Source organism: Hyla sarda, chromosome 4, assembly GCF_029499605.1.
Source record: "Hyla sarda isolate aHylSar1 chromosome 4, aHylSar1.hap1, whole genome shotgun sequence".
NCBI classification, from domain to species: Eukaryota; Metazoa; Chordata; class Amphibia; order Anura; family Hylidae; genus Hyla; species Hyla sarda.
In genome coordinates, this window is record NC_079192.1 from 369,518,245 (window position 1) to 369,546,172 (window position 27,928).

Below are 27,928 nucleotides of genomic sequence, written 5' to 3' on the forward strand. Positions count from 1 at the left end.
CCAGCATGCTCGGACAGTCTTAAGCTGGAAGTTAGAGCTTTGCAGCAGAAGGTGGCATTTTGGTGGGTAGTTGGGCCCTTAGTCCAGTGTTTCCCAACCTGAGTGCCTCCAGCTGTTGCAAAACTACAACTCCCAGCATACCCAAACAGCCAAAGCCTGTTTGGAAAACACTGGACTAAGGGCCTACCTACCAAATGTAACGTGGCCACCCACCTACCAACCAAACATATTACCTGCCTAGCAAATGCTTTTCCTGCCTACCTAACGAACGTATACCGTATATACTCGAGTATAAGCCGAGTTTTTCAGCATGATTTTTCGTGCTAAAAACACCCCCCTCGGCTTATACTCGAGTGAACTCTCCGCCCTCAGTGGTCTTCAACCTGCGGACCTCCAGAGGTTTCAAAACTACAACTCACAGCAAGCCCGGGCCCGGAATAGTCACGTTGCCTTGACGACGACGCAGAGGTACGTTCATTACCAACGACCCTCTGCGTCATCGTCAAGGAAACGCCTCTATTCCGGGCCCGAAGCGCGGAGAAGAGGCCCCCCCGATGAAGAGGGCAGCCCGGAACCACTATCCCACCGGATGACCTCCCCACCGGACAGTCCTGCAGCACCGGACCAACACCGAGCGGAGATGAGTACAGAACTAAAGGGGGTGAGAGGGGGCTGGATGATGTCGAAGGCCGCAGTGGTCTTCAACCTGCGGACCTCCAGAGGTTTCAAAACTACAACTCCCACCAAGCCCGGACAGCCGATGGCTTCCCGGGCTTGCTGGGAGTTGTAGTTTTGAAACATCTGGAGGTCCGCAGGTTGAAGACCACTGTATTAGACATTGACAAGCGGTGATGATGATGACATGTGGTGATGATGACAAGGGGATGATGAAGGGGGGGTGGGATTATGACAAGGAGATGATGAAGGGGGGGTGTGTGGGATGATGACAGGGGGATGATGAAGGGGGGGTGTGGGATGATGACAAGAGGATGATGACAAGGGGATGATGAAGGGGGGTGGGGATGATTACAAGGGGATGATGGAGGGGGTGTGTGGGATGATGACAAGTGGCAGCCGCCGCCACCGAGGATTCCATGAGGGGCAGAAAAGACCCTACAGCTTCCCCCCTGGACACATCCACCGGAATGAGAAAGAGCATCAGTGACCATATTCTCTACACTGGGAACATGGCGTGATCGAAAACCAAATACAGTAGACTCTCTCAATAGTGGGCACACACTGAGAAAACAAAAAGTGTCTGCTATTGAGAGATGTCCCCTACTGGGGAAAAAAGGCTCAAAAATATTTCTAAATGACCTAATACTGTACTGTACCTCCTCCAGTGTAATTACCTATAAAACATGATAAAAAAGCAATATTGCAGTACAATCTTCCAGTGCCGTTTAATCATCACCCCTTATGACTCCACTGTAGCTGCACTCAGAGAACAACTCAACTGGGCTAGCTCCTCCCTGCTATATAGGGGAGCAATTTGGAGGGGTCCCAATACTTAAAGGCACCTTAACATGAATATAGTACATGTAGCAAAAACCTCCTTGGAGGTTTTTGCTACATTTGCTACACCGTTGCGGTGGTGGGACTGGCTGCATTGTGGAATACCTTTTACAGTGTTGTGCCTGACTTTGTACAACCTATTGGGTAAACGCATCCGATAATATCGGCTTAGTTATATTACCCTTTTAATGCACTATGGAGCGCTTCTTGTCTTTTTACATGAATATAGTACATCACCTTTTTACATGACAGACTGGGTGGCGAGAGTCCTGAGGAGTGTGGAGGCCAGGGGACTGGGGCTGAGTCCACCTCATAGGATCAATAGTGTACAGAAGGGCCACTTCTGTACTGGGCCACCTCAAACTCCCCCTCTTAAATAAAGCCGTCCTCTGCGTGCAGTCCTTTAGGGCGGACGAAGAACAAGGCCACTGGCCCAAGATGAGGGTAAACAGCTCCTGGGGCATTGCACCAATGTCCTTCACAGGACTGATTACTAGGGAAAAGAGTTCATGTGGCTTTTTGAACAATGTCCATACATACTCGGATAACCAGGCTATTGAAACTGAGTTGAAATTAACAATAATCTGAGTAAGATCTTTCGACTTTACAACTGCTTTAAAGAAGGTTAGTGTTTGGATCGGGCTGCCTGATGCTCTCTACCATGATGCCTGTGCCCACGAGAAGTGCTACTTCTCCCCGCAACAATTGACAAGCAGTTATACTGTATTAACATTTTTACAATACATGACAACAATTTATATACGCAATAGCTCTGCCATTTTTATGTATTACTTACACTCTTTAGGTGCTCTCTCTGGCCACAAGAGAACCCTGTGCACGGTGGACAGGAAAAGAGTAGGCATTAGACATGACACATTTGTGGTGTCCCGGTTCAGGACCTTGTCCTGTCCCTGTCTTAAGTCACCTCAGAGCCACAAGGCTCTTCTACAGGGTTTACCCTTTACTCGTCTCGCATAATGCATTAAAGGGGTACTCCAGTGAAAACCTTTTTTCTTTTAAATCAACTAGTGGCAGAAAGTTAAACATATTTGTAAATTACTTCTGTTAAAAAATCTTAATCCTTCCTGTACTTATTAGCTGCCGAACGCTACAGAGGAAATTCCTTTCTTTTTGGAACACTGATGACATCACGAACACAGTGCTCTCTGCTGACATCTCTGTCCATTTTAGCAACCATGCATAGCAGATGTATGCTAAGGGCAGCATGGTGGCTCAGTGGTTAGCACTGCTGCCTTGCCAGTGCTGGGGACTTGGGTTCAAATCCCACTAAGGACAACAATAAAGCATTATTATTATTATTATTATTATTATAACGTCAGCAGAGAGAACTGTGCTCGTGATGTCATCAGAGAGCATTCCAAAAAGAAAAGAATTTCCTCTGTAGTATTCAGCAGCTAATAAGTACAGGAAGGATTAAGATTTTTTAATAGAAGTAATTTACAAATATGTTTAACTTTCTGCCACCAGTTGATTTAAAAGAAAAAGGTTTTCACCGGAGCACCCCTTTAAAGATATAATGTATATTGCTCAGTCTGTATATAGAGGTAGTGCAAATGTATAGGACCTTCCTAGGACATGTGATACATTATAATGGTTGTACAAATGTTTAGGACCTTCCGGGGTCATGTGATACTGTCATGTGATGTACCCAGAGTTCTCTGGGTTCAGGACCTCCAGGCTTGACAACCAATGGGATTAGTCCAGACCCCTAGTATATAAGGTGCTGTAGTCTCCAAATTCGCTTTCTTCCTGCTGGACACAGTGGTCTGCTTAAAGCTCAAGACTATTAGTCCCAGCCAAGCCTGTGAGGAACCTGCATCCCGGTTACCTCAGGAGAAACTGTATATTTGTAAAGACTGTTTGCTCAAGAAGTTAAGTAAAAGATCCAGTAATCTCGTAAATCCTGCTATGGACATTCCTTTTATTATCCTGTCGTTTTTGAGCAGGTTGTCGGCAGGGCCTTCTATACAAAACAACCGCATCCTGGCATCACGACAAATCAAGGGTTAATACCACCAGACCTTGTAACACCATTGCCTCACCAAGTCACCACAAATCTTTTGGTGTCCTACAAACAAGATACGGGTGTGTGCCTTTAATAACTTTGCTACCCTGACTACCCACAATGAAAAACGGGTGTATACCATTATAGCAAGTGCCACAGTCCTCCCCCTATGCAAGAATGTGTATAGAATTTCTGTCCAGGATTTTCGCAAGTAGCGATTGAAATTGCGCCCAAAAGTGTACGGGACTTTATTGCTGAGGTTGTGCTTGGCCGTGGCACAAGAAAAAGTAAGGGGGAGGTGAAGAATTTTGTATTGTGGCTATATGTAAAATAAGGAACGAAGCCATGCTACGTGCTCTGTTGCAGACCGTATTTGGAGGGGTTAAAGAAGAACCCGAGAAGTACACCAAAATGTTCCGCACTGGTCTGCGTCCCGCCCCTGGGCGTGGACATCGTGTAGCTGTTCCTATGCCAAAGTGGAACTGTTATCTTCTGCTTGTGTTTGCCGGGGGACAGGAAGTCAGAGCTGCACTGATGACGTCCTTCCAGCTGGCGGCCATTTTGTGGAAGCCTCATATAAAAGAAGCCACACGGCCAGACCTCTATTGTACGGAGATGGCGGAGCCCACCGCAATATCTGAGGAAAGCAGCAAGATGGCGATGGAGCAACTCTTCCAAGAACTTGCTGACCGCTTGCAGCAGTTGTCTTTGGGGCCGAGGAGGCCTGTGACATGCCCCCGTTACCAGTGGCCAGCTACCCTGAAAGGGGCATCACCAGGGACATCAGCGACAGCACCACCAGTGAGACTGTCCCTTCACCACAGGCCATGGGGATCCTGGGCTGAGATTCCTACAGAAGAATCTGATGTGAGTACACCGGCTGAAGCTGCCTTTTCTTCTTCCTCAAGCCCAGAGAGAGAGAGGTCCCCTTGTCACAAGTAGCTCCAGCCTCCCTTATGACAGCTATCATGCTCCCTCCCGTAGGCTTGCATTGAGGGGCTGAGCGTGACATCACACGGGGCGGGGGCGTGACGTCACAAACCGCCCACCCTGTAATCGCCGGTAATCAGTCCCGGAGCGAACACGCTCCGGGGACGGATTACAAACGGGGTGCCGCGTGCAAGATCACGGGGGTCCCCAGCAGCGGGACTCCCTCGTCAGGCATCTTATCCCCTATCCTTTGGATAGGGGATAAGATGTCTAAGCACCGGAGTACCCCTTTAAGTAAAAGTTCCAGTTATCTCATAAATCCTGCTGTGGACATTCCGTTTATTATCCTGCCGTTTTTGGGCCGGTTGTCAGTAGGGCCTTCTATACACAACAACCGCATCCTGGCGTCACGACAAATCAAGGGTTAATACCACCAGACCCTGTAACACCATTGCCTCACCCAGTCACCACACATTTTTATAGACTTTTATGGACTGAGTATATAATGACTATAAGGCTACAGTCCTAGCTGAATATTGTACATGACTATCTTCTGTACATTAAATGCAATATTTACATTACTCACTAGTGTACATATATACTGACTTTCTATCTGTATATGAAACTACAGTGGACAACATTTGCTGAAGACTAGACAATAATAGTATGTTTTTGACTATTGACTATGATATATCGGTATTTTCTCTAACTTAGTGTATTTCATGGCAATGAGGTAAATAGATATGCTTTTCCTGAGGGGTTCAGGATACTGCCTGTACATCTGCCATGACTGGAAGGAAACATTAGACATTATAGACAATTGTGCGAACATCTTATATACACTTTATTACAATATCGTCCCAGTAGATCAACTTTACACCAATATCCGGAAGTGCACACATTTGTGCAAAAGCAGCAAACAATATATTGCTCTCTTAGGTAAATTATAGTACTGGTACTCAAGAGTCTGTAGTAAAAGATTACGGCTTAAACCGGGCACATAAGTTTACACATCCTGGTTACAAGTAGTTCTTGGCTAGTCTGCCAGGCACATCACTTAAACGTTAAAGTGAAACCTGCAAAACAATAGTTGTACTCCACAAAACAATGTTAGTCTCACGACAGAATATTAAGAAAAACAATATTAGAACAGGTGAGTTCATCCTGGAAACTTTCCATCGCAGCCTCGTCTATCATGGTGCTTTCTAGGCTGAGACATGTTGGGGGGGACCACGTGACTGTGCGCCCTCCAAGGGACTGACTCGGGTGTTCAAAGAAACCTGGGATAGCTTGAAATCGGTGATGGTGGGGCTCACTGTTACCACCATCTGTACCACAGCAGCTTGTGCCACTGGGGGACAAAGTGTTGGTGCCTGTTGGGCCAGCCGAACCTCCTACTCAACAGGAGTAGACCGAGGCACTTTAGTTGGTGCCCATTGAGCAGGCCAAACCTCCACAATGCCAGGAGTAGGCCTGGGCACATCTGTAGATGACTTTGTTTCTGGGCGGTACTTAGGTGCCATGACAGGCACCTCGGGCAGGAACTCTTCTTCCATAACTTGACCTTTAACTTGTGGATGTCGTAGGCCAAAGGGATCCGACTCCCAATCCTCCGATGGGAAGGAGACAAAGGGGAGCTGTGTGGGGTTCTTGGGTGTTGTCAAAGCCAATTCTCCTCTTGAACCGCGGACTGGGGTGTACTCCACTATCTCCCCTCTCTCCAAGGAGCGTAAATATGTAGGAAGGAAGTCTCTCTTGACTGCCCAACAGTTCACAAGGACGGTGCCCCCATGATAGCAGTCCATTAAGGTTCTGAACTTCCGGACTCGAATATAATTACTGTGGCTCGTTGCCTCTCAAGGGGTGGTTCTCCTGCTCTGAAGTGATCCAACATGGGAATATACAGGCTTTCCAAATTTTTGGTGTCTGATTGCTGCACCTGTCGCACCTCTTGCTCTCCTGTGCTTCCATCATCTTGCTCTGCCCACCAACTTCCTGCAGACTGAAAAAGGTCCAGCGGTGCTGCTCCTTTTATGTTCAACTTCGGCAAGATGGCCACCGGGAAGTAGTATGTCAGCGGTCCGTCCCTTACTTCCGCTCCCCCCGGCAACAAGGGGCAGACCTTTCTGGTTCCACTTTGGGTTTGAGACTGCAACTTGACTTCCACGCCCAGGGGCGGGATGCGGACCCTCGTAGGACTTTTTCGCACATTTTTCTTCTACAGCTTTAAAGGGGTACTGCGGTGGAATATTTTTTTTTATTAATTTTTTTAATAAACTGGTGCCAGAAAGTTAAACAGATTTGTAAATTATGTCTATTAAAAATATCTTAATCTTTTCAGTGCTTTTTAGCATGTTTGCTACAGAGGAAAATCTTAAATTTTTTGAATTTTTTTGTGTTGTCCACAGTGCTCTCTGCGGACACCTGATGCCCATATCAGGAACTATCCAGAGCAGGAGAAAATCCCCATAGCAAGCCTATGCTACTCTGGACAGTTCCTGACACGGACCAAGATGTCAGCAGAGAGCACTGTGGACAAACACAAAAAAGGGTACGGCAAGCATTTTACAACGTAGTGTAGCTTCAGTATGGATCTTACAAGTTACATAGTGGGCACAACTTCAACATTGTTCTCAATGGCAGACAATAAATGTTTCTTCACCTCCCCCTCTATTTCACAAGCGCCTCTCGACATACAAGTTTTCGTAGATAATGTCCCGTAGAATTTTGGCGCAATTTCTTTTCGCATGGACATGAGAATTTTTGGCAATACAGACACAGTTTAGACTGGGGGGGGGGGGGGGGGGGGAGGGGGTTCGCATAAGGCGCACACCAGTATCCTGTTCATGACGCCAAAAGTTTTGGTGAGGGTGTTGGAGGAAGGGCAGATGTTGTAACTCTTAAGGCAGATGTTATTAACCCTTGTGTTTGTGATGCCAGGGCGTGGTTATCCTCTACACCACCCGAGGTATGGCCACTGGTTCCTGGGCCAGGTGCAGGGCAAATTATCAAAGTTACAGAACAACGGCAGCTTTACTGAGGCAGCCAGATGTTAGACTTTACAGCTCAGTTTAGGCCCAAGGAGATGACCAGTGACGTTAGGAGACTTGCTGGCTCGCTGGGACTTGTAGTGGACTTGGAGCAATTTGGAGGGGTCCCATAGGTCACCAACAAGTCTCATGATCACTGGCACCTTCCCTGGTTACATAGACTTGGCAACAATACTTTAAGGCACATTAACATGAATATAGTACATTAACTCTTTACATGACAGACTGGGTTATGAGAGTCCTGAAGAGTGTGGAGGCCTGGGGACTTGGACCGAGTCCACCTGATAGGACCAATAGTGTACAGAAGGGCCACTTCTGTTCTGGGCGACCACAAAATCATCCCCCTTTTATTGGCCCGTGCCACATTATTTCCTCTTGACCCCCTCATGTGCCATTTCATTCCCCTTTATCCCCCTGTGCCAAATCATCGCACGCCTTGTGCCACACCACTTTTCCCCTTCCCTCCTCCACCTGTTCTTTTTACCTGGCCAGCAGTCTCAGGGGCTCTCCGTGTTTGACGTTCTCCTGATGAACTCTGCGCTGCACTCACTGACAGGCTGTGAGCAGCATCAACTGCCAGTAGTGACCTATACAGGGCTGTATGAGGGCTCTTTTTGTGCCATGATTTGTTTTTATCTATATCATTGTGGTATTGATCAGACTTTGATTACTTTTTACTTCATTCTTCTGGGATGTGACAAAGAAAATGACTAACCCCAGAATTGCTTTTTTTTTATTATTATGTTTATACCATTTAGTGTAGGGGACAACTTCTGACAATTTGGCATGTGGCCATACCCAATATGGTTTTTTTTTTTAATGGAAAATGGAAGCAATTTGAACTTATGAAAGGTTTTTTTTTTTTTTTTTAGTTCCCTTAGAGGACATTTAGGAGGAATCATTAGATTTTGTCATACAGATCAATGCAGTTCTATTGGACTGCATTGATCCGTGCAATCCGCACTCCATTGGTAGAGCCTGCTCGATCAACTAAAGAATCTGAGGGGATAGCATTATAACTGGGTGTGGCTATGCAGGGGTGGAGGGTATATCAAAGGGGGGGGGGAGCCAAAAGTGGCAGAACCACTCAATATTGCAGGACAGTTCCAAGTTGAGCTTCTTTTTGGATTTATATGTGCTCCATAATCCCCCTCTGTAGCCAGTAATATGCCCCATGTACAATACCCACTCTACTATGCTCTCTGTACATAGTCATAATGCCCCCTCTGTGTCCATTAATATGCCCTCTGTACAGTGGGCATTTTACTGGCTACATAGGGCTCATTTTGTGTATAGGGGGGGTGGGGGGGCATAATGACTGCATAGGAGGCATGATGTCCCCCTGTGTAGCCAAGACACCCCCTGTCATAATGCCCCCCTGGTAGCCCCTACAGCTCCTCCTCTGTTGTCACTAGCCAAATATATGCCCTCTCAATCATGATGTAGATGTGGTGTAAATTATTCACACAAGTACCTGCCCGTACATACACCACTCAGTTCCTCCAGAGCAGCTGTACAGGGACGTGTCACATTCTGCTCCTGCTGCCCAGTCCAGCCTGTTCTCGCATCTCTTTACTGGTCACATAAGTGGTCATGTGATCTCTTCTCCCTTCTAGGTGTGGACACTGTCAAATTGTACTGTCAGATGGTATAGTTTGTGGAATCGCTGGGGTGGACTCAATGCCCAGGGCCAGATTAAGGGTGTCTAGGATATAGAATTGAATGTTGAGGGGGTGCCAGTCACCTGAAACCTGTGGCAGCTATCATTAACCCCTTGAGGACCAGGCCATTTTTCGCCCTTTTGTTTTTTCCTGCTCCCCATTTTGAACAACATCCATACATACTTTGATAACCAGGGTATTGAAACTGAGGTGAAATCTGAGCAAGATCTTTGATGACTTTACAACTGCTTTAGTGGAGGTTAATGTAGATCAGGCTGCCTGAGGCCCTCTACTATGATGCCTGTGCTCATGGGGCCCATCAGCAAATGCTACTTCTCCCCGCAACAATTGTCCCCACCCCCATGACAACGGAAGCAGCACAGGAGAAGTAAGCCCTCGGGCTATCTCTACAATGCCTTGCCCCCACTAGACCATGAACTGTTTAAAAAGGTACTTTTAGATACAGCCATCAACTTTGACAGCGGTGACCTAAAGGGTTAATAGCCAGTATGAAGCGGGCTAGTCAGGAACCTGGTCCACACACCTTCAGTGGCACCATGATGGACTAGATCAGTCAAGGGTCACGAGAGATTTAAATAAAAGAGGTTCCCTCAGAGATTGATACATACACACCAACACCTGTCAGTTGTCTGTCTGGATCATCAGACTTGTGGTCAGGCCAGGCCTTTCATCCCCAACATGGATGTTTATATGCTGCCATGTGAAGCCCACGTGAAACCAAAACCATATGTCAGTATAGACCAACTGTTATCCCAATTTTGAGAGATCGCATAGCAAGAGAATGGCGTATGGGTCAGTACCATAAACACCAACAGTACCCATTTTACTGGGCTGCATAAGGGATGTTGGTCATATGGGGCAGCAAGGTTCTGCATCTAGATCATAGCTTAAGCAAATAGCGAAATAGATTATTAGATCTATAAAAACATTGATGTTTTACAGTTTGTCACAGACTCCTTCATGACATACAATAAAATATAGGTGATAAGGTCAAAAGCTTTGTTAAATTAAAAGAAACTTTATTTAAATAAGGCAGACATTTACATTTAAAAAAATCATAGATTAGGTAAGTCAATAGTGATGTCTTCAAACAGATGGCTGGAGATCTCAAAGGAATCTGGAATAAAATATCAATAATGATAAAACCCGACTTAAGTAACCTATTCTTGTTCTGCTATTAGTAAAGCAACGCAGGGAAGAGGATTTCTACTCTTGGACAACACCTACAAACCAAATTACTTAGTTTGGGCATCTGGTGGTCAATTCTCATTCCTTCTACAGAAACCCATATAGAACTCCATTCTCAAACAGAGAAATCTACAATAGCACCTTTAGACACGTTCTTAGACCACAGACTGGCTCAGTATTTGCCCCAAGATATTACATACTGAAACCCTTAGACCCCAGGTACTTGCCATAGTTTATTGGTTTGATTTCCATTGGTGAAAACACAAGACGGTCAAGAGCTTCAGCGTTATTTGAGTCATCCCTTAAAACTAAGAGCGGAACACCAGCAAGACAGCGGTCACTGAGCTTATGTTCTTCAGGAACATCAAAGGTTTCAAAATCTGTTAAGACCATAAGATTTTGTCAAAAATGTTTATGAGAATGATCTGGAACCCAACAAGATACAACAGGTTTTAAAAGCCTTCAGTTAATCACTGCTCTTTCCTAGTCAGGGGATTTATATTAAGATATTTTTAATTTACAAAAGCAAATAAAGTACAGTAAAATATCCCTTAGCGGACAGTTTTTTATTCCCCCGGCAGAGTCCCATAAGACTTGATATACAGGGTGGGCCATTTATATGGATACACCTTAAAATGGCATTGGTTGGTGATTTTAACTTCCCGTTTGTGGCACATTAGTATATGTGAGGGGGGAAACTTTTCAAGATGGGTGGTGACCATGGCGGCCATTTTGAATCCAACTGTTTTTTCAATAGGAAGAGGGTCATGTGACAAATCAAACTTATTGGGAATTTCACAAGAAAAACAATGATGTGCTTGGTTTTAACATAACTTTATTATTTCATGAGTTATTTACAAGTTTCTGACCACTTATAAAATGTGTTCAATATGCTGCCCATTTGTTGGATTGTCAATGCAACCCTCTTCTCCCACTCTTCACACACTGATACCGCAGGAGAAATGCTAGCACAGGCTTCCAGTATCCATAGTTTCAGGTGCTGCAGAATGGGCAAAACAAAAATTGGATCAGGACCCACAGTTTACGCAGAAGATTTTGTTCAGTGATGAGGCAAACTTAAACAAAACCCCCGCTATTGGTCTGACACTAACCCACATTGGATAGATCCCTCCAAGACTATTGGAACACAAAAATTGATGGTATGGTATATGGGGGTACCAAGATAGTGGGGCCATTCTTCATCAATGGAAACCTCAAGGCCACTGGATATGTGAAATTGCTACATGATGATGTGTTTCCCCTTTATGCACTGAAGCTGGCATGTTCCCTGAGTTTTTCCAGCAAGATGGTGACCACCACATTATGGTCCGAGCATTCATAGATGAACAGTTTTCTGGAAAGTGGATTGGTAGTCGTGGGCCAGTTGAATGCCCCCCCCCCCTCCCCCCAAGGTCTCCCGATCTGACCCCCTTAGACTTATCTTTGGGGTCATCTGAAGGCAATTGTCTATGCTGTGAAGATACGAGATGTGCAGCACCTGAAACTACAGATACTGGAAGCCTGTGCTAGCATTTCTCCTGTGGTGTTGCCATCAGTGTGTGAAGAGTGGGAGAAGAGGGTTGCATTGACAATCCAACACAATGGGCAGCACGTTGAACACATTTTATAAGTAATCAGAAATGTGTGAATAACTCATGAAAGAAGAAAGTTACATTAAAACCAATCACATCATTGTTTTTCTTGTGAAATTCCCAATAAGTTTGATGTGTCACATGACCCTCTTCCTATTGAAAAAACAAAGTTGGATTCAAAATGGCCGCCATGTTCACCACCCATCTTGAAATTCCGCCCCCCCCCCTCACATATACTAATGCGCCACAAACAGGAAGTTATATCACCAACAATTCCCATTTTACTAATGTGTATCCATACAAATAGACCACCCTGTATTTGCACCCTCTGAATAGGGGACACTCCCAATAGCGGACACATGCAATAGGAACAATCAGGCTTGTCTGCCAGCCCTACCTTTTATACAGGGAGGTACAGTCAATACCCCAATGAGGCCCTGGTCCCTGCAGCAGCCACAGCACAGAAGCAGAAGGCAGCTTCTGTAAGTTAACCAGCCGTATCAATCTCAAACCCCCCCCCCCCCCCCCAATCCCCCTGTACCATGTAATTCCCTTTTATTACCCTCTGTGCAAGTTCACCACCTCCACATAAAATTATATATATATATACACACACACACACATATATTTTTTTTTATGTGAAATAAAAAAAATTTTGGGAAATTTTTAAGCCTACTCATTGGAAAAGAGAAACAACATTTTATACATACCTGGACAATTAAACGTATATCCCATTAAATACATGAACCAAAGCAATAAAAAAAAAATAAAAAAAAAATAAAAAAAACACCCTGATAAGTTCATAGTACCTAGAGGGTTATATGGAATGAATTTCTCTATTTCAGGATACTTCTCACCCCTTTGCTTCACCAAGTTATCCTTTTTGACCACCTGTAGTATGAAGAGAAGTTTGTAGGTCAGAACGAGCTTGGCTAGCCACCATTTTTTCAGAGAAGATATTGGGGATTACAAGTCAAAATCTGCAGCATGTAACTCCAAGTCAATCACACTTCTGTGAAATCACACTGTCCACTCAGGAATTAACACTGATTGACAATTTCACATGCTGTGCAAATGGAACAGACAACAGGTGGAAATTATAGGCAATTAGCAAGACACCCCCAATAAAGGAGTGGTTCTGCAGGTGATGACCACAGACCACTTCTCAGTTCCTATGCTTCTTGGCTGATGTTTTCGGTCACTTTTTATGGCGGTGCTTTCACTCTTGTGGTAGCATGAGACTGAATCTACAACCCACACAAATGGCTCAGGTAGTGCAGCACATCAAGGATGGCACATCAATGCGATCTGCGGCAAGAAGGGTTGCTGTGCCTGTCAGCGTAGTGTCCAGAGCATTGGGGCGCTACCAGGAAACCTGCCAGTACATCAGGAGACGTGTAGGAGGGAGACAACCCAGCAGCAGGACCGCTACCTCCGCCTTTGTGCAAGGAGGAGCACTGCCAGAGCCCTGCAAAATGACCTCCAGCAGGCCACAAATGTGCATGTGTCCACTCAACCAGTCAGAAAGACTCCATGAGGGCCTGACGTCCACAGGTGGGGGTTGTGCTTACAGCCCAACAGCAGGAAGGACCTTTGGCATTTGCCAGAGACCAAGTTTGTCAAATTTGCCACTTGCACCCTGTGCTCTTCACAGATGAAAGCAGGTACACAATGAGCACATGTGACAGATGTGACAGTCTGGAGATACCATGGAGAACGTTCTGCTGCCTGCAACATCCTCCAGCATGACTGGTTGGGCAGTGGGTCAGTAATGTGTTTGTCAGAGGTAGCCTGATTGCCATTAGGTACTGAGATTAGATCCTCAGACCTCTTGTGAGATCATATGCTGGTGCGGTGGCCCTGGATTCCTCCTAATGCAAGACAATGCTAGACCTCATGTGGCTGGAGTGTGTCACCAGTTCCTGCAAGAGGAAGGCATTGATGCTATGGACTGGCCAGCCTGTTCCCCAGACCAGAGTCGGATTGAGCACATCTGAGACATCATGTCTCGCTCAATCCACCAATGCCACGTGACACCACAGACTGTCCAGGAGTTGGTGGATGCTTTAGTCCAGGTCTGGGAGAACATCCCTCAGGAGACCATCCGCCACCTCATCAGGAGCATGCCCAGGCATTGTAGGGAGGTCATATGGGCAACGTGAAGGCGCGCCACACACACACACACACACACACACTACTGAGCCACATTTTAACTTCTTTAAAAAGGACATTACATCAAAGTTTGATCAGTCTGTTGTGTGGTTTTCCACTTTGTGTGCAACTCCATATCCAGATCTCTATGGGTTGACAAATTTGATTTCCATTAAAAACTTGTGTGATTTTGTTATTAGCACATTCAACTATGTAAAGACGAAAGTATTTCATACGATTAGATAATTCAGATCTAGGGTATGTCATCTTAGTGTTCCCTTTATTTTTTTGATCAGTGTGTAATTATATATTCTCTTTAATTATATTTTTTAATTTTTAAACAAACATTTATTTAAACCGGCTTGAATACCTTTAGATGGTTACAATATGCAAGTTACCCAACTCTACTGTAGAGATGTCACCAGGAAAGTTTCACTTATGTGCATCAAGAAGTTAAAGTCAGCAGATGGGATTTTGGTACACTACCTGCACCAGAACTTCAGGAAAAAAACCTGCAAGGGAGAAGCAGCAAGAGGTGTGACAGGTGAGTATTGTGTTTTCTCCTAGGGCCTAACCTTTATAGGGGGCACCATTACTGTGTGGGGGAAATGCAGAGCCTGAAATGTTTCTCAGTCAGGTTTTAGAGACAAGTTGTGGCTGGGAGAAGTCTTAGGGTGCGTTCAAACGTGCACATTTTTGCTTCTGCAGATTTTGCTGCCCATTAAAGTCCATGGGCAGCAAAATCTGCAGCAGCAAGATCTGCAGCAAAAATATGCACATGTGAACGCACCCTCAAGATGGGCCAGATTGAGGAGAAGAACAGTGAACAGATCAGAAGAAGATGCCCAATGCGAGTCACTGGATGTAACTTCACTAATCACTTGTACAGTCTGCAGAGATGACCGACTATGCAGCTCCATTTTTTGTTTGGGGGGGGGGGGGGGGGGGAGTATTGGTCTTTGGATAGTGATATTTTATTTTAACTGTGATGACATTAGCCATTATGTGGTCATGATGTGGTCATGGCAGTATCGTTTGTTCCTTGTATACTGTGATGTTGGTCTTGGTACACGGGATTTGGTCGGTGACAGTAGGATTGTAATATTTAGCCCTTGTATATTTGTACAGTCTCATCCATAAACTATTGTATATATTTAGTATTTTTATCATATACAACATATTGGTACCATCATTGCTATACCTAGCACATTTGCTCTGGATCCTGAGTGAATTTTTGCCTATGTTGGTGCAGAGAGAGGGGCTTTCTACTCTCACCCACTTACTATGCAGGGTGTCAAGGGGAAGTTATTACAATTTGTTGCATTCCGAAGGAAAGTTTGTGTAGGTAGGTAAGGAATAGATAAGACATTTATATTTGTGGAACTTTAGGGTATATTCACACTATGTATTTTCCTTGAATCCCTGTTGATCTGCACCATGTTAAATTGGGCAGAAGTGCTGAATCTGAATTTATTTTCTATAGAAATAAGCAGTAGTCCTATTGACACATGGGCTTTTGCTACTGGGTTGCTGCAGAAAATTTGAACATGTTGCTTTGTGAGAAATGTGTTTTAAGGAAACCAAGCACTAGATTTTACCATATATAACACGTTGCCAAGCAATAAAAAAAATTTTTTAGATATATTTTTTTTTTTTTATTGCTTGGCAACGTGTTATATATGGTAAAATCTAATGCTTGATTTAACACTGCAGACGAAAACTAATTGAAGTCAGTTGGCGTATGGTGCAAGGCACAAATCTTTTAAGTCTAACCTAAAAAAATTCTGCCAAGAATCGCACCACACCTGTCAGGTTGTGTGTGCTATTACAGCTTGGCTCCATCAACTTCAATACTACTAAACTGCAATACCACACAACCTAAGGACAAGTGTGGTTCACCAAGGGTCGGAACCAGGGCTCAAGTCCTGCAGGAACTCATGGGAACGAAGTTCCTGCACATTTTCCACAGCAGGAACGCAGTTCCCATTGGCAGGAGTCCTGCAGGACCACCCCTTAAAGGGGAACTCTGACCCTAGACATCTTATCCCCTATGCAAAGTATAGGGGATAAGATGTCAGATCGTGGGGGTCCTGCTGCTGGGGACCCCCGCGATCTCTGCTGTGGCACCCAAGTCATCCGGTGAACGGAGGGAGCTTTGCTCCGAGCTGGATGACTGGTGATGTGGGGCAGAGGCTTGTGATGTCACAGTAATGCCCCCTCAATGCAAGTCTATGGGAGGGGGCATAGAGTTGCATTGAGGGGCCATGACCGTGACATCACGAGCCTCCGGCGCTGCACCCAATGCCGGGTGCAGCAGGGAGAACGTGGGGGTCCCCAGTGTTGGGACCCCCGGGATCAGACATCATATCCCCAATTCTTTGGATAGGGGATAAGATGTCTAGTATCCCTTTAACTGTAAATTTTGGGCGAGTTCCCACTTTTTCCCAGGACTTGACCCCTGGTCGGAACACTACGTTTTGGCCCCCGTTAATCGTTTCTGCCAGCATACTGCCGAAAACAGGATGCTGACTAAGGCTGGGTCCACACTACGTTTTGTCCCATACGGGAGCGCATACGGCAGGAGGGAGCTAAAACCTCGCGCTCCCGTATGTGACCGTATGCGCTCCCGTATGTCATTCACTTCAATGAGCCGACCGAAGTGAAACGTTCGGTCCGGTCGGCTCATTTTTGCGCCGTATGCGCTTTTACAACCGGACCTAAAACCGTGGTCAACCACGGTTTTAGGTCCGGTTGTAAAAGCGCATACGGCACAAAAATGAGCCGACCGGACCGAACGTTTCACTCCGGTCGGCTCATTGAAGTGAATGACATACGGGAGCGCATACGGTCACATACGGGAGCGCGAGGTTTTAGCTCCCTCCTGCCGTATGCGCTCCCGTATGGGACAAAACGTAGTGTGGACCCAGCCTTATACTGTTCATGGGCGCAGTGGACCCCCATTCAATTCTATGGCCAAAAGGAGTCACCTAGTCACTCCTTTCGGGACATGTGAGCCATTTCAAAAGCGAAACAACCCATCATGAGTGCACTTAAAAAAGCACACGTCTCGAACGGAGTCACTAGGGATGATGCAGTGCCACAGCAGAAATGAATGGGGGTGTGCTTCTCCCATTAAGAGGATCTGTCGTCATCCTGTTCTCAGCGGGATGCCGACAGATACAATCCACGGTGGCCAGAACTTAGTGTGTTCCTACCATTAGCTCAGTTTTTTCTAATCCCCAATAACAGTCAACCCAGTGAAATTTAACAGGGCATGTCCTCAGGTGTGAGGGGTTGGGACCAGTATACCATACACTGTGCACCAGGTTTTATAACCTTTCCTTACTGCTTTAACATCAGTCCAACTTACCTTTTTTGAAGCAGATTTCTTGGGTTGGACATGTTGGTTAATGTTTCCCAGTGCCTTCCTAAGTGCTTGAGGTTTAGCCACAGAGAAGTTTTTTCCTTTAGGCACTTGTAAGAACCCTTTAGAAATCTGCGCTGCTACAAGAAAGTTAGAACAGATGAATAATGTCATTCAGTGCACACATCGCAAAAAGTGCTTAATCTTAAGAAAGCAAAGTAGGACCCAGTGGATGCTCTGGTACCAGTGTTCAACACCCGGTTGTCACACATACTGAATTGGTGCTCACGAGAGTACGAATACAAAAAGCCTAAAGGTTCTATATAAAACACATTTGTGTGCCATGATGCATGTGATTGAGGTATTACTATAACACATGTGGTGAACTTGGGGGGGATAAAGCATTGTGGGGGTGTAGGGTAGTTAGGGTGTTGCTGTTTGGGATAGTAAAGGGCACTGTTAACCCTTGTCACTCGTGACGCCAGGGTGAGTGTTAAATGCTGTATTATTGATAGGCCTATTGCCACCCTTCCCAAGAGCAATAGGCGATGCAGAAAAAGGATTGTCCACAACCACTGTTACCTGAAAACTTGCAGGAACTTTTACTGAAGAATTTCTGTACATGCAGCAATAGTAACAGTCCAGATAACAGAGTCTCTATGCATATAGCTGAGCAGCGATTGACAGTTGGTTGGGATCAGATAAGCTCAATTTAGCTTCTTAGGGATTTTGTAGCATAGATCCGCTGGATTTAAGGGTGCGTTTAGGTCCAGTGATCTTGCAGCGAGTAGCAGGGAATTGCTTAGTATATCCGCTATGTTAGAGGCCAAGGCCGCAAGGCTTTGGCCTAGTAAGTCGTCTTGTAAGCTGCGGAGGTCCTACCTCTTCCAAAGTCAGCAACCCAAGTGAGCGATCAAGATGGCGCAGGTCCCTTATATGGGCAGGGGCTGGCCATTTTGGATTGGTCCATAACAACTGTCACTCACCGTTACATTGCATTGTGGGTGAACACGTCATGGGAACCTCCAAAGGTCCTGTAGCAAAACCACAGAGTTCTAACCTAATCACGTGACCCGCAGGTCCTGCTAAGCTGAACAGGTAGGCAATAAAATATATACACATTTATACTTATATTTATAAGAACTTCTATATAGTCATAGACTAACTGAGGGGTGACAAGGGGATAACTATAGGAGAGGGACCCCGACGTTCCTAGGGACTCTGACTATGGGGACCTCTACAAAGGTAGCGTATGAAATACGGTCCCGGGACACCACACCCATATTTAGAGCTGCAGGCACAGTTTGCGTGCTACTAAGTTCACATTTTGGCACTTTTAGTTTTAACAGGGCAAGGACAGGAGGCCACAACTGTGAAGGGAAAATTAAAAAAAAAAAATTTTCACCTTAGCTCAATCCATTAGGAAAATCACTCATAATATTTAGTCAACTATTTCCATTAACATCCAGCAGCAGAAATGTAAATATAGTATATTTGTGTAGAACACGGAGCACTAAGTGTTAACTTACAAGGGCCTCGATTAGCCTTGGAAGAAAGGTGGCAGAAGTCACCATTTTCCTTTTCAAACCACATGATGGCTTCCATATTCCTGTTCAGACCTGACAGCAAAATCAAGTAAAAAGCATTGGTAAATAACATTTGGCAGGCAGAAGTAAACCCGGGAGTACCACACTACAGTTCTCCCTACATCCGGAATACTTCGGATATTTATACATAGTTGCATGTAGGAGGAGGCTGTTCTTTTGTCTTTGTCATGATGTGCCATAGTTGAGAAAGCACAGGCATAACTTTGGCGCACTTTCTAAGTCACCTGAGAACACTCCATGGCAGCATCTCCTATTGTCTGTGTATGAAAAGTATGGAAGCTGTTTGCATGAGGTGATTTTTAAATACAGATGCACCCAGTTTTTGCAACTCTCGCACATCACAAATCTCTAACCATTGCAAAGATCAGGCTAAGGAATCCACTACCATACACTTAGGCACAAAAGCACACTGCAACAAAATGACAACATACACCCACAAGAAAACCATTCCAATCCTCTAATAATTCCCACAGCTTTACCTGCAGACTACACCAGTCACTCACATAAATGGAGGAACCAAAACGTTTGTGTCAGGGAAAGCATTAAATGGGCACTGTCACCAACTTTATTTTTTGATATGTTGTAGTACTTTTGTACTACAACATATTTCTAATATACTTTTATAATTATTTTTTTAATTAAAATGGTTTAATTTACATTTGAAAACCGGCCACTAGGGGTCTCCCTCCTAGTGGCCGGCTGCAGCCTGAAAAAGGACTGATTGCGGACGGGCATCGGTCCTTTTTCATTCAGCCTGCGCTCGCTCCCTGCCTGTCAATCAGACAGGCAGGGAGCGAGCGCATTGGCTCCCCGGCCACTGGCTGGGAGGCCACTCCTCCCGCACATCGCTGCCGCTGTCCCTGCCCGCCCGCTACCGGACTCTGCAGTAAGTGTAATGGGGGGGGGGGGTTGTGATAAAGGGAACGGGTATGGCGCAGGGGGGAGGGAGATGGAGGGGACGGGCTAGCGCCGCATTAACTAACTAATAGTTTATCTACACAGGGTGCCTCCAGCTGTTTCAATACTACAACTCCCAGCATGCCCTGACAGCCAATAGATGTCAGGGCAAGCTGGGAGTTGTAGTGGTGAAACAGCTGGAGGCACCCTGTGTAGATGAACTAAGGGCGGAAGTCCCCCCCCAGCAGGCATCAGTGACGTGGTGCCTGCTGGGAAGTCTGCCTGGTAGTGAGCACACTGCCAGGCAGACAAAAGGCATTTTTAATATAGTAAAAATAAAAATTAAAATCAGGGAGGGGGTTAGGGATAGATTGGCAATAGGCAGGGACAGAAAAAAAAAAAAGTAGGATGGTGGGAGCTACCCTTTAAGAAAACAGCTTGGCAAGAGACATTATTCTTATAAATAGCTATAGCAAAACAACGTCTAGAGGAAAGTAGATCTGAGTATAGCCCAACAAAAGACCCAAAACAGTGGCACCGAAACCTATAGCCCTCACAACCACGAGATGGAGATCCTCACTTCAGGCAGGAAACCAGATACAACCAACCATACACGGCGGTGATAGGATAATACAGGAATCAATAATGTACAAACTGTAGAAAAGGACAGGAGTCCTGCACTCACCGTGTAAGATCTGGTTATTCAGCTCCCATCTTGGGCCGCTCCTCCGGTAGGGAAATCAGGACAGCGCGGGGCACTAAGACGCTACTGCCGGCGGTTTCACGCATAGGAATGCGCTTCGTCCGGCCAGAGGAATCGCATTCCTATGCATGAAACTGCCGGCAGTCGTCTCTGAGCGCCCCACACTGTCCTGATTTCCCTACCGGAGGAGCGGCCCGAGATGGGAGCTGAATAACCAGGTCTTACACGGTGAGTGCAGGACTCCTGTCCTTTTCTACAGTTTGTAGATCAGACTATAGCGCTAACGCTTTGCTTTATCAGACATTTTCAAACTGCAATAATTTAGTCACTATTTTGCATCAGTATGTAGAAGCCCAAATTTCCCAATACAGTGGTCCCTCAAGTTACAATATTAATTGGTTCCAGGATGACCATTGTATGTTGAGACCTGAACTCTATGGAAACCTGGTAAATGGTTCTAAAGGCACCAAAATGTCATCCAAAAATAGGAAAAAAGTGAAAATTTAAGAAAAATAGGTAGATAACTAATATAGATAAAGCAAGTTCTTACATATAAAAGTAAGAAAGATCTGCTGGGAGCTGTAATCACTGTCTATGTCAGCGTTTCCCAAGCAGGGAGCCTCCAGCTGTTGCAAAACTACAACTCCCAGCATGCTCGGACAGCCTTTGTCTGTCCGGGCATGCTGGGAGTTGTAGTTTTGCAACAGCTGGGGGCACCCTGCTTGGGAAACACTGGTCTATGTAGAGGACAGGAGCTTCTTCAGGGTCCTGTACAGTACAGGCAATGTCCTAAAAAAGTAACATGGAGTCGCCCTCACCTGGTGTCCAAAAGAGCAGGAAACCCTGGTACAGGTAAAGTGTACAGAAGAACATATAATACCTCTCTGTACTGTAGGGGGCCCTACCAGACATCAGTCAGTGCGTACACTTCAGGAATACAGGGGTTTTACCAGTAAAATGCCCATTCTAATTGTTCAATTCTTCCACCATTGACATGTTTCGCAGATCTGGACTGTCTGTACATTGTATGTTGAGTCTGGTTTCAACCTACAATGGTCCAGAAAAGACCATTATATGTTGAAACTATTGTATGTTGAGGGATCACTGTATACTTTTTGTCTGTGGAGGTGCTGCGTCTGGTTTGGCTTAAAAATATTGCTATATGTAAGGCTGGGTTCACACCACGTTTTTGCAATACAGTTTTTTCTTCAGGTTTTTGATTAAAAAAAAAATACAAAAAAAAAAAGATTCTTCAAAGCCTGACTAAGCTGTATCAAAACATGTGTACAAAGTTTTATCTGTATACGGTTGAAAACCATATACGGTTTGAAAAGTGATGTCCGGTTGCATCCGTTTTTTTTAAGAAAAAAAAAAAAAACATACATTTTGAACTTTTCACTCCATTATGAATAAAGTTTCACTTGTTTGATTGAAATTCCAAGAAAAAAAACAACTGTGCAAAGTCAAAAAACCGTATGGAACTGTGCACACATACAGTTCTGTACGGGTCCCATTGACTCCCATGTTAAAAAAAAAAAAAAAGTATACGGGTCTATACGGTTTTTCACCTGGACCAAAATCCGTGGTAGGCCACGGTTTTCTGTCCAGAAAAAAAAAAAAGTTAAAAACACATTAGTTGCAACACATACAGTTGCATACGTATTTTTTTTTTTTTTTGTTTGTTTTTTAAAACCGTATCCAAAAACTGTATAGAAAATCGTGGTGTGAACCCACCCTTAAAATGCTTTTCCTCTCATAACCTTCCCCCTTCCCCCAACAATACTCACAGCCGCACTGCAGGCACCACTCCAGCATTCACTATCTGGAAAAATGAAGCCCTTTGACCTTTTTATTCAGAATATCAGCTGATCAATCAATCTAATTAACCACTTCCACACTTGTGCTGTCTCATTAGGGAACATTCACACACAGCAGGGTTGTTACAGAAAAAGAAATCCTGTAAAATGAGTATTTTTCCTTTCCATGACAGGTATCCGCTGATGCATACTGCTGTGGAGAGCAGCTAATGCTATTCATTTCAATAGCCCACGTTTTTTTCCTGTCCGTTCTTCGGGTTGTGATTTGGCGCCGTTGGGCCAGACTTATCAAAGTGGCGCACAGCATTTAATAACTAGGGTGCTAAATATTCCTTCTTGGTCAATGATTTTAACCTGAGTGAAGACTTTTTTGGCTGTGGGATGTCGGTTTTTCAAGTGTGGTCTGCCTTGATGTGGCTTTGATCCCTGTCAGATCTCTTAGCGCCAACAAAATGCGCCCAAGTTTAAAAGCTGCACTTAGTAAATTCCTAACCAGTGCTAAAGGCAAAACGGAAAGTGTTCTAAACCAGAGCTCTGTCAGGATTGCTCTAAACTAAATGTTGCAAAACATTAGCGTGAAAAATGCATGCGCCTAAGACATGCGACAAATATGAAAGGAAAAAAGCTTCCAAAGTATATGAGAAATTCCCTGACTCTAAAGCGGGGTTTTCTGCATTGCCCAGCCCCCGATAAAATAGCGAATACAGGAGTCAGTAGGTGACTCAGTTTGGGCCATTGACGTGAATCGCATCCCCTGCGCTCCACTACAATATATCTTGGCATCCATTTCATGGTGGGATGCCAACGTGAGGGAGAAGCAAAACGCAATATGAACCTAGTCTGAATGAGATTGCTTCAAAACATACATGGAGATCTGCAAGAAATCTGCCAGTGTAACATTCTTAGGCAGGGTCCACACGTTGGCATTTCTCCAAAAATGGGATGGATGCAATTCATTTCAATGGTCTGCTCAGGACTTGTGTGTTATTTAGGGGTATGTTCACATGGCAGAATTTCCGTGCAGAATTCCACAGCACCAGAGTTCCTTGGTTGCACTGTGCAGACAGCAGAATTCCAGCAGAAGTTTCTGGTGCGGAAATCCTTATTCCGGCGTCCACATAACATTAAACATGTTCAAAGTTTCTGCGGCGTTTGCATGGAAATGCATTGCCAGAGTCAGTCTATTTCCGTGCGGTCCTAGCACCAGTATGTTCTGGCGGTGCTCCGCTGATCATGGAATGTAAACATAGCCTTAAAGGGGAACTCCGGTGCTTAGACATCTTATCCCCTATCCAAAGGATAGGTGATAAGATGCCTGATCGCGCCCGCCGCTGGGGACCCCCGTGATCTTGCACGCAGCACCCCAGTTTAAATCAGTCCCAGGAGCACGTTCGCTCCAGGTCTGATTACCGGCAACCACAGGGCCGTCAACGTGTGACGTCACACGGGGGCAGAGGCGTGACGTCACGCTCTGTCCCTCAATGCAATTCTATGGGAGGGGGCGTGACAGCTGTTTTTTATAACAAAATTTAAATTAATTTTTTATAAAGTGTGTGTTTCACTTTTTTCTCTATTTTTTTTTTTAGGTAGTACTACTACTCCCAGCATGGAACAGACAGTTCCATGATGGGAGTAGTAGTACCTGTACTAATAGACATAGCGCCCGATGCAATCGTCCATAATATAGCAGAGATGCAGAGCAGCTGTATACAGCGCTCGTATCTCTGCACTATGCTCGCACTAAAGAATAAAAACCACCTGCAAAAATGCCAAAGTTAAAACCCACATATTGTTTTTCTTGGCATTTTTTTCACTCCCATAGACTTCTATGGGAGAAAAACGACACTATTTTGACAAAAAAATCGCCAGTGGCTCAATATGCTGCGTTTTTGGAAAATCGCCAAGCAGCTGAAAAACGCCAAAAAAGAGTGAAAAAACACCAAGTGGAAAAGAATTTTGCGATTTTTCATTGATTTACAGCTAACATCTGGCCGCAGAGTTTTTTGGGCAAAAAAATGCCATGTGGCAGAGTTGACGTTTTACTTAGCGTTTCCCAATTAGGCTAGGTTTGGCTTCCACCTTGATTTTTTGTAAAAATGCCCCAAAAAATGAAAGTTTGGCAGCATTTGTGTTTTTTTTCTGGGCAAAAACGCTGCAGCCAGATGTTAGCTTCAATTCAATAGGGAAGTGCAAAATGCTATATCCACTTAGTTATTTTTTTTTTGGCCGGTTTTCACTCTGTTTGGCATTTTTCTGCCTTTTTGGGCTCAGTGGCAGTTTTTTTTAAAATAGCATGTTGAGACTATGACGTTTTTTCAGCAAAGTCTATGGGAGTGAGAAAACACCATAAAAAATGCCATATGGGTTTTGCATTGGTGTTTTCTCTCATTTGGCAGTTGAAAAAAAAAAAAGATGTAAAACACACAAAAAAGAATGCCAATGCAAACCCATATTGCTTTTTAATGGCATATTTTTTCTGCTATAAACTTCTAAGGCTAAGTTTCTACTTGGTTTTTTGTCCTGCGTTTTTTTGTTTGAAAAAAACACAAGAGGAAACGTCTGAAAAAACGCCAGTGCAATTCCCTGCGTCTGGCGTTTTTTGTGCCTTTTTTTCATTTGTGTGGAAATTGCATTTTTGGCCCCTTTGGCGTTTTTTTGGTACCCAAAATTTGTTGGGTACCAAAAAAACAAAAAAAAGGATGCAGTAGTGATGGAAAAAAATGTATTTAACAAAATTTATATTTTTTATAACAAATTTTTTATTAATTTTTAATAATGTTTCACTTTTTTTTCTCTCTTTTCTGAATTTTTTTAGGTAGTACTACTACTCCCAGCGTGGTACGACTACTACTCCCTGTACTAATAGGCATATTGCCCCGGGTGTCAGTCGTGACACCTAATGCGATCGTCCATAATATAGTAGAGATGCGGAGCTGCTCTATACAGCGCTCGCATCTCTGCACTATACTCTGGCCAGTGATGTGAAGACCGCTGCAGTACTTTTTTTTTTGGGGGGGGTATCTAAAATAAATAAATAAATAAAAACAGCTTAAAGGGTACCTCTCATCAAAAAAACTTTCGATATATTATAGATTAATGTATGCAGAATAACTTTACAATTGCATGTTATTAAAAAATATGCTTCTTTCTATTTAATTTTCCACTTTGAAGAAATGACCACTAGGGGTCTCCCTACCAGTCCTGGCAGCAAGCATTTCAGACTCATGCTGGAGTCCTAAACACTCAGAGCTGCCAGCCTACTTTGTTCACAGTCTGTTTGGCTGTGAACAAAGCAGGCTGGCAGCTCTGAGTGTTTAGGACTCCAGCATGAGTCAGAAATGCTTGCTGATAGGACTGATCGGAAAAAATACAATAAAAAGAAGCATATTTTTCATTAACATGCTATTGGAAAGTTATTCAACATTCATTAATCTAAAATATTAGTTTATTTGATGAGAGGTACCCTTTAACATTCGGGTATACATTGGCATCCTGCCAAAAAGGGATGCTATGGCATACTGACAAGGGGACCATTGAGTCAACATGGCCATTTGTTATGTTTTGATGTTGCGGGCCTATATTTTTACTTTTAATTATGTTTGTTTTGTTTAGTTTTTTTTCAATAAAGTAAAAAGTTTTAAGTGGAACGCATGTGCATCTCTTTCACATTAAATACCCTAGGCCCTCTAGAAGTGAATGGAGTATCCCCCTGATCAAGCAGACCCTCAGACCTTCAGCTTGCGCCCGGTCCCAGTATTTAAAACAGGGTCACGCCGCATCATACCGGGTCGGTCCCGACTGCTAATGATAGCCGGGACCCTGGGACCGTTGTGCCGCGTGCTATTAACCCTTCAGACGCGGCAATCAAAGTTGATCGCCGCGCCCAAAACTAAAGTAAAAGCTTCCCTGCGGCTCAGATAAAATCGCGATGTCCCCATCAACTAGGACGAGAGCGGAGACCCCCTTACCTTACTCCGTTGCTTCAGATCGGCGTTTGATTGCTCCAAGCCTTAGCTACAGGCTTGAGCAATCGAGCCCCTAGAATGCTGATCCATGCAAAGCTATGGCTATAACACTGCAAAAAAAGAAAAAAACTGTTAATAAAGGTCATTTAACCCCTTCCCTAATAAAAGTTTGAATCACCACCCTTTTCCCATAAATAAAAAAAACTGCGTAAATGTCCGAACTCTAAGAATATATCGTTAATTAAACCGTACGGTCAATTCCGTAAGTCCAAAATAGCATATTTTTGGTCACTTTTTATGTCATGAAAAAATGAAAAAAAAAAGCGATCAATAAGTCTGATCAATACAAATGGTACCGATAAAAACTTCAGAACATGGCGCAAAAAATGAGCCCTCATACAGGCCCGTACGCGGAAAAATTTAAAGTTATAGGGGTCAGAAGATGAGAATTTTTAACGTATACAATTTCTTGCATGTAGTTATGATTTTTTCCAGAAGTACAACAAAATCAAACCTATATAAGTAGGGTATCATTTTAACCGTATGGACCTACAGAATAAAGATAAGGTGTAATTTTTACCGAAAAATGCACTGCATAGAAATGGAAGCCCCCAAAAGTTACAAAATGAAATTTTTTCTTAAATTTTGTCGCACAATAAAAAAAAATTTCCATTTCGCCGTGGATTTTTTGGTAAAATGACTAATGTTACTGCAAAGTAGAATTGGTGGTGCGAAAAATAAGCGTTAATTTTTTACGTAAATTTATTTTCCCTTAGTCCTAACAGCAGCACAAGTGGGGTGTTCCTGTGAAGCTGGCAGGACGGCGGAATTTTTAATTTCGCCCAAGTAATTAAAGACTTAATTAGACCCCTATATAAGGCCTCCTCCCTTAGGCCACATTGCTTAATAACAAGTAAAACAAAACAATTTCGGGCGGGAAAATTTGTGTGCTGCTGTTAGGACTAAGGGAAAACAAATTTACGTAAAAAATTAAGGCTTCCCTTACGTCCTAACCAGCAGCACAAGTGGGGACTTAGCAAGTAACAACACAAATAGGGAGGGACTACGGCAGAGTGGCACTTAGGATTGATTGCCCAAAGGCCAACTCTTCCGAACGTTTGGCATTAACCCTGTAATGACTAATAAATGTATTATGCGTGCTCCAGGAGGCAGCAGCACAGATTTGTTCTAGAGGAACAGCTTTTCTTTCTGCAAAAGAAGTGGAGACTGCCCTAGTGGAATGGGCAGTGACAAAGGCAGGAGGAGCTAACTCCTGGGCTACAAAAGCCTCCCAGATTGCCTCTTTAATCCATCTACTCAGAGAGGGTTTAGAGGGTTTAAGACCTTTGTTCTTCCCTGAAAAGGAAACAAGAAGGTGCTCCGATCTTCTAAATTCTCCAGTTCTTGAAATGTAGATTCTGAGGATTCTTGAAATGTCCAG

The 27,928-nt window shown here is 44.3% G+C and overlaps 2 protein-coding genes across 2 annotated transcripts in view; one reads left to right on the forward strand and one right to left on the reverse strand.

Annotated features, from left to right (window-relative positions):
* Positions 1 to 10,236: 10,236 nt before the first annotated feature.
* LOC130267256 (securin-like) overlaps positions 10,237 to 27,928 on the reverse strand; it is a 32,007-nt gene continuing 14,315 nt past the window's right edge. Inside the window, exons 2-6 of the mRNA XM_056516704.1 lie at positions 19,028 to 19,117; positions 17,505 to 17,638; positions 12,793 to 12,874; positions 10,619 to 10,771; positions 10,237 to 10,320 (exon numbers count right to left, since the gene is read on the reverse strand). Of these exons, the coding sequence (XP_056372679.1) occupies positions 10,259 to 10,320; positions 10,619 to 10,771; positions 12,793 to 12,874; positions 17,505 to 17,638; positions 19,028 to 19,103 (507 nt within the window). The 5' untranslated portion in view covers positions 19,104 to 19,117 and the 3' untranslated portion in view covers positions 10,237 to 10,258. The remainder of the gene's footprint in view (positions 10,321 to 10,618; positions 10,772 to 12,792; positions 12,875 to 17,504; positions 17,639 to 19,027; positions 19,118 to 27,928) is intronic.
* The window catches only part of C1QTNF2 (C1q and TNF related 2), a 113,478-nt gene continuing 100,115 nt past the window's right edge, over positions 14,566 to 27,928 (forward strand). The window contains exon 1 of the mRNA XM_056516693.1: positions 14,566 to 14,678. Coding sequence (XP_056372668.1) covers positions 14,573 to 14,678 — 106 coding nt within the window. The 5' untranslated portion in view covers positions 14,566 to 14,572. The remainder of the gene's footprint in view (positions 14,679 to 27,928) is intronic.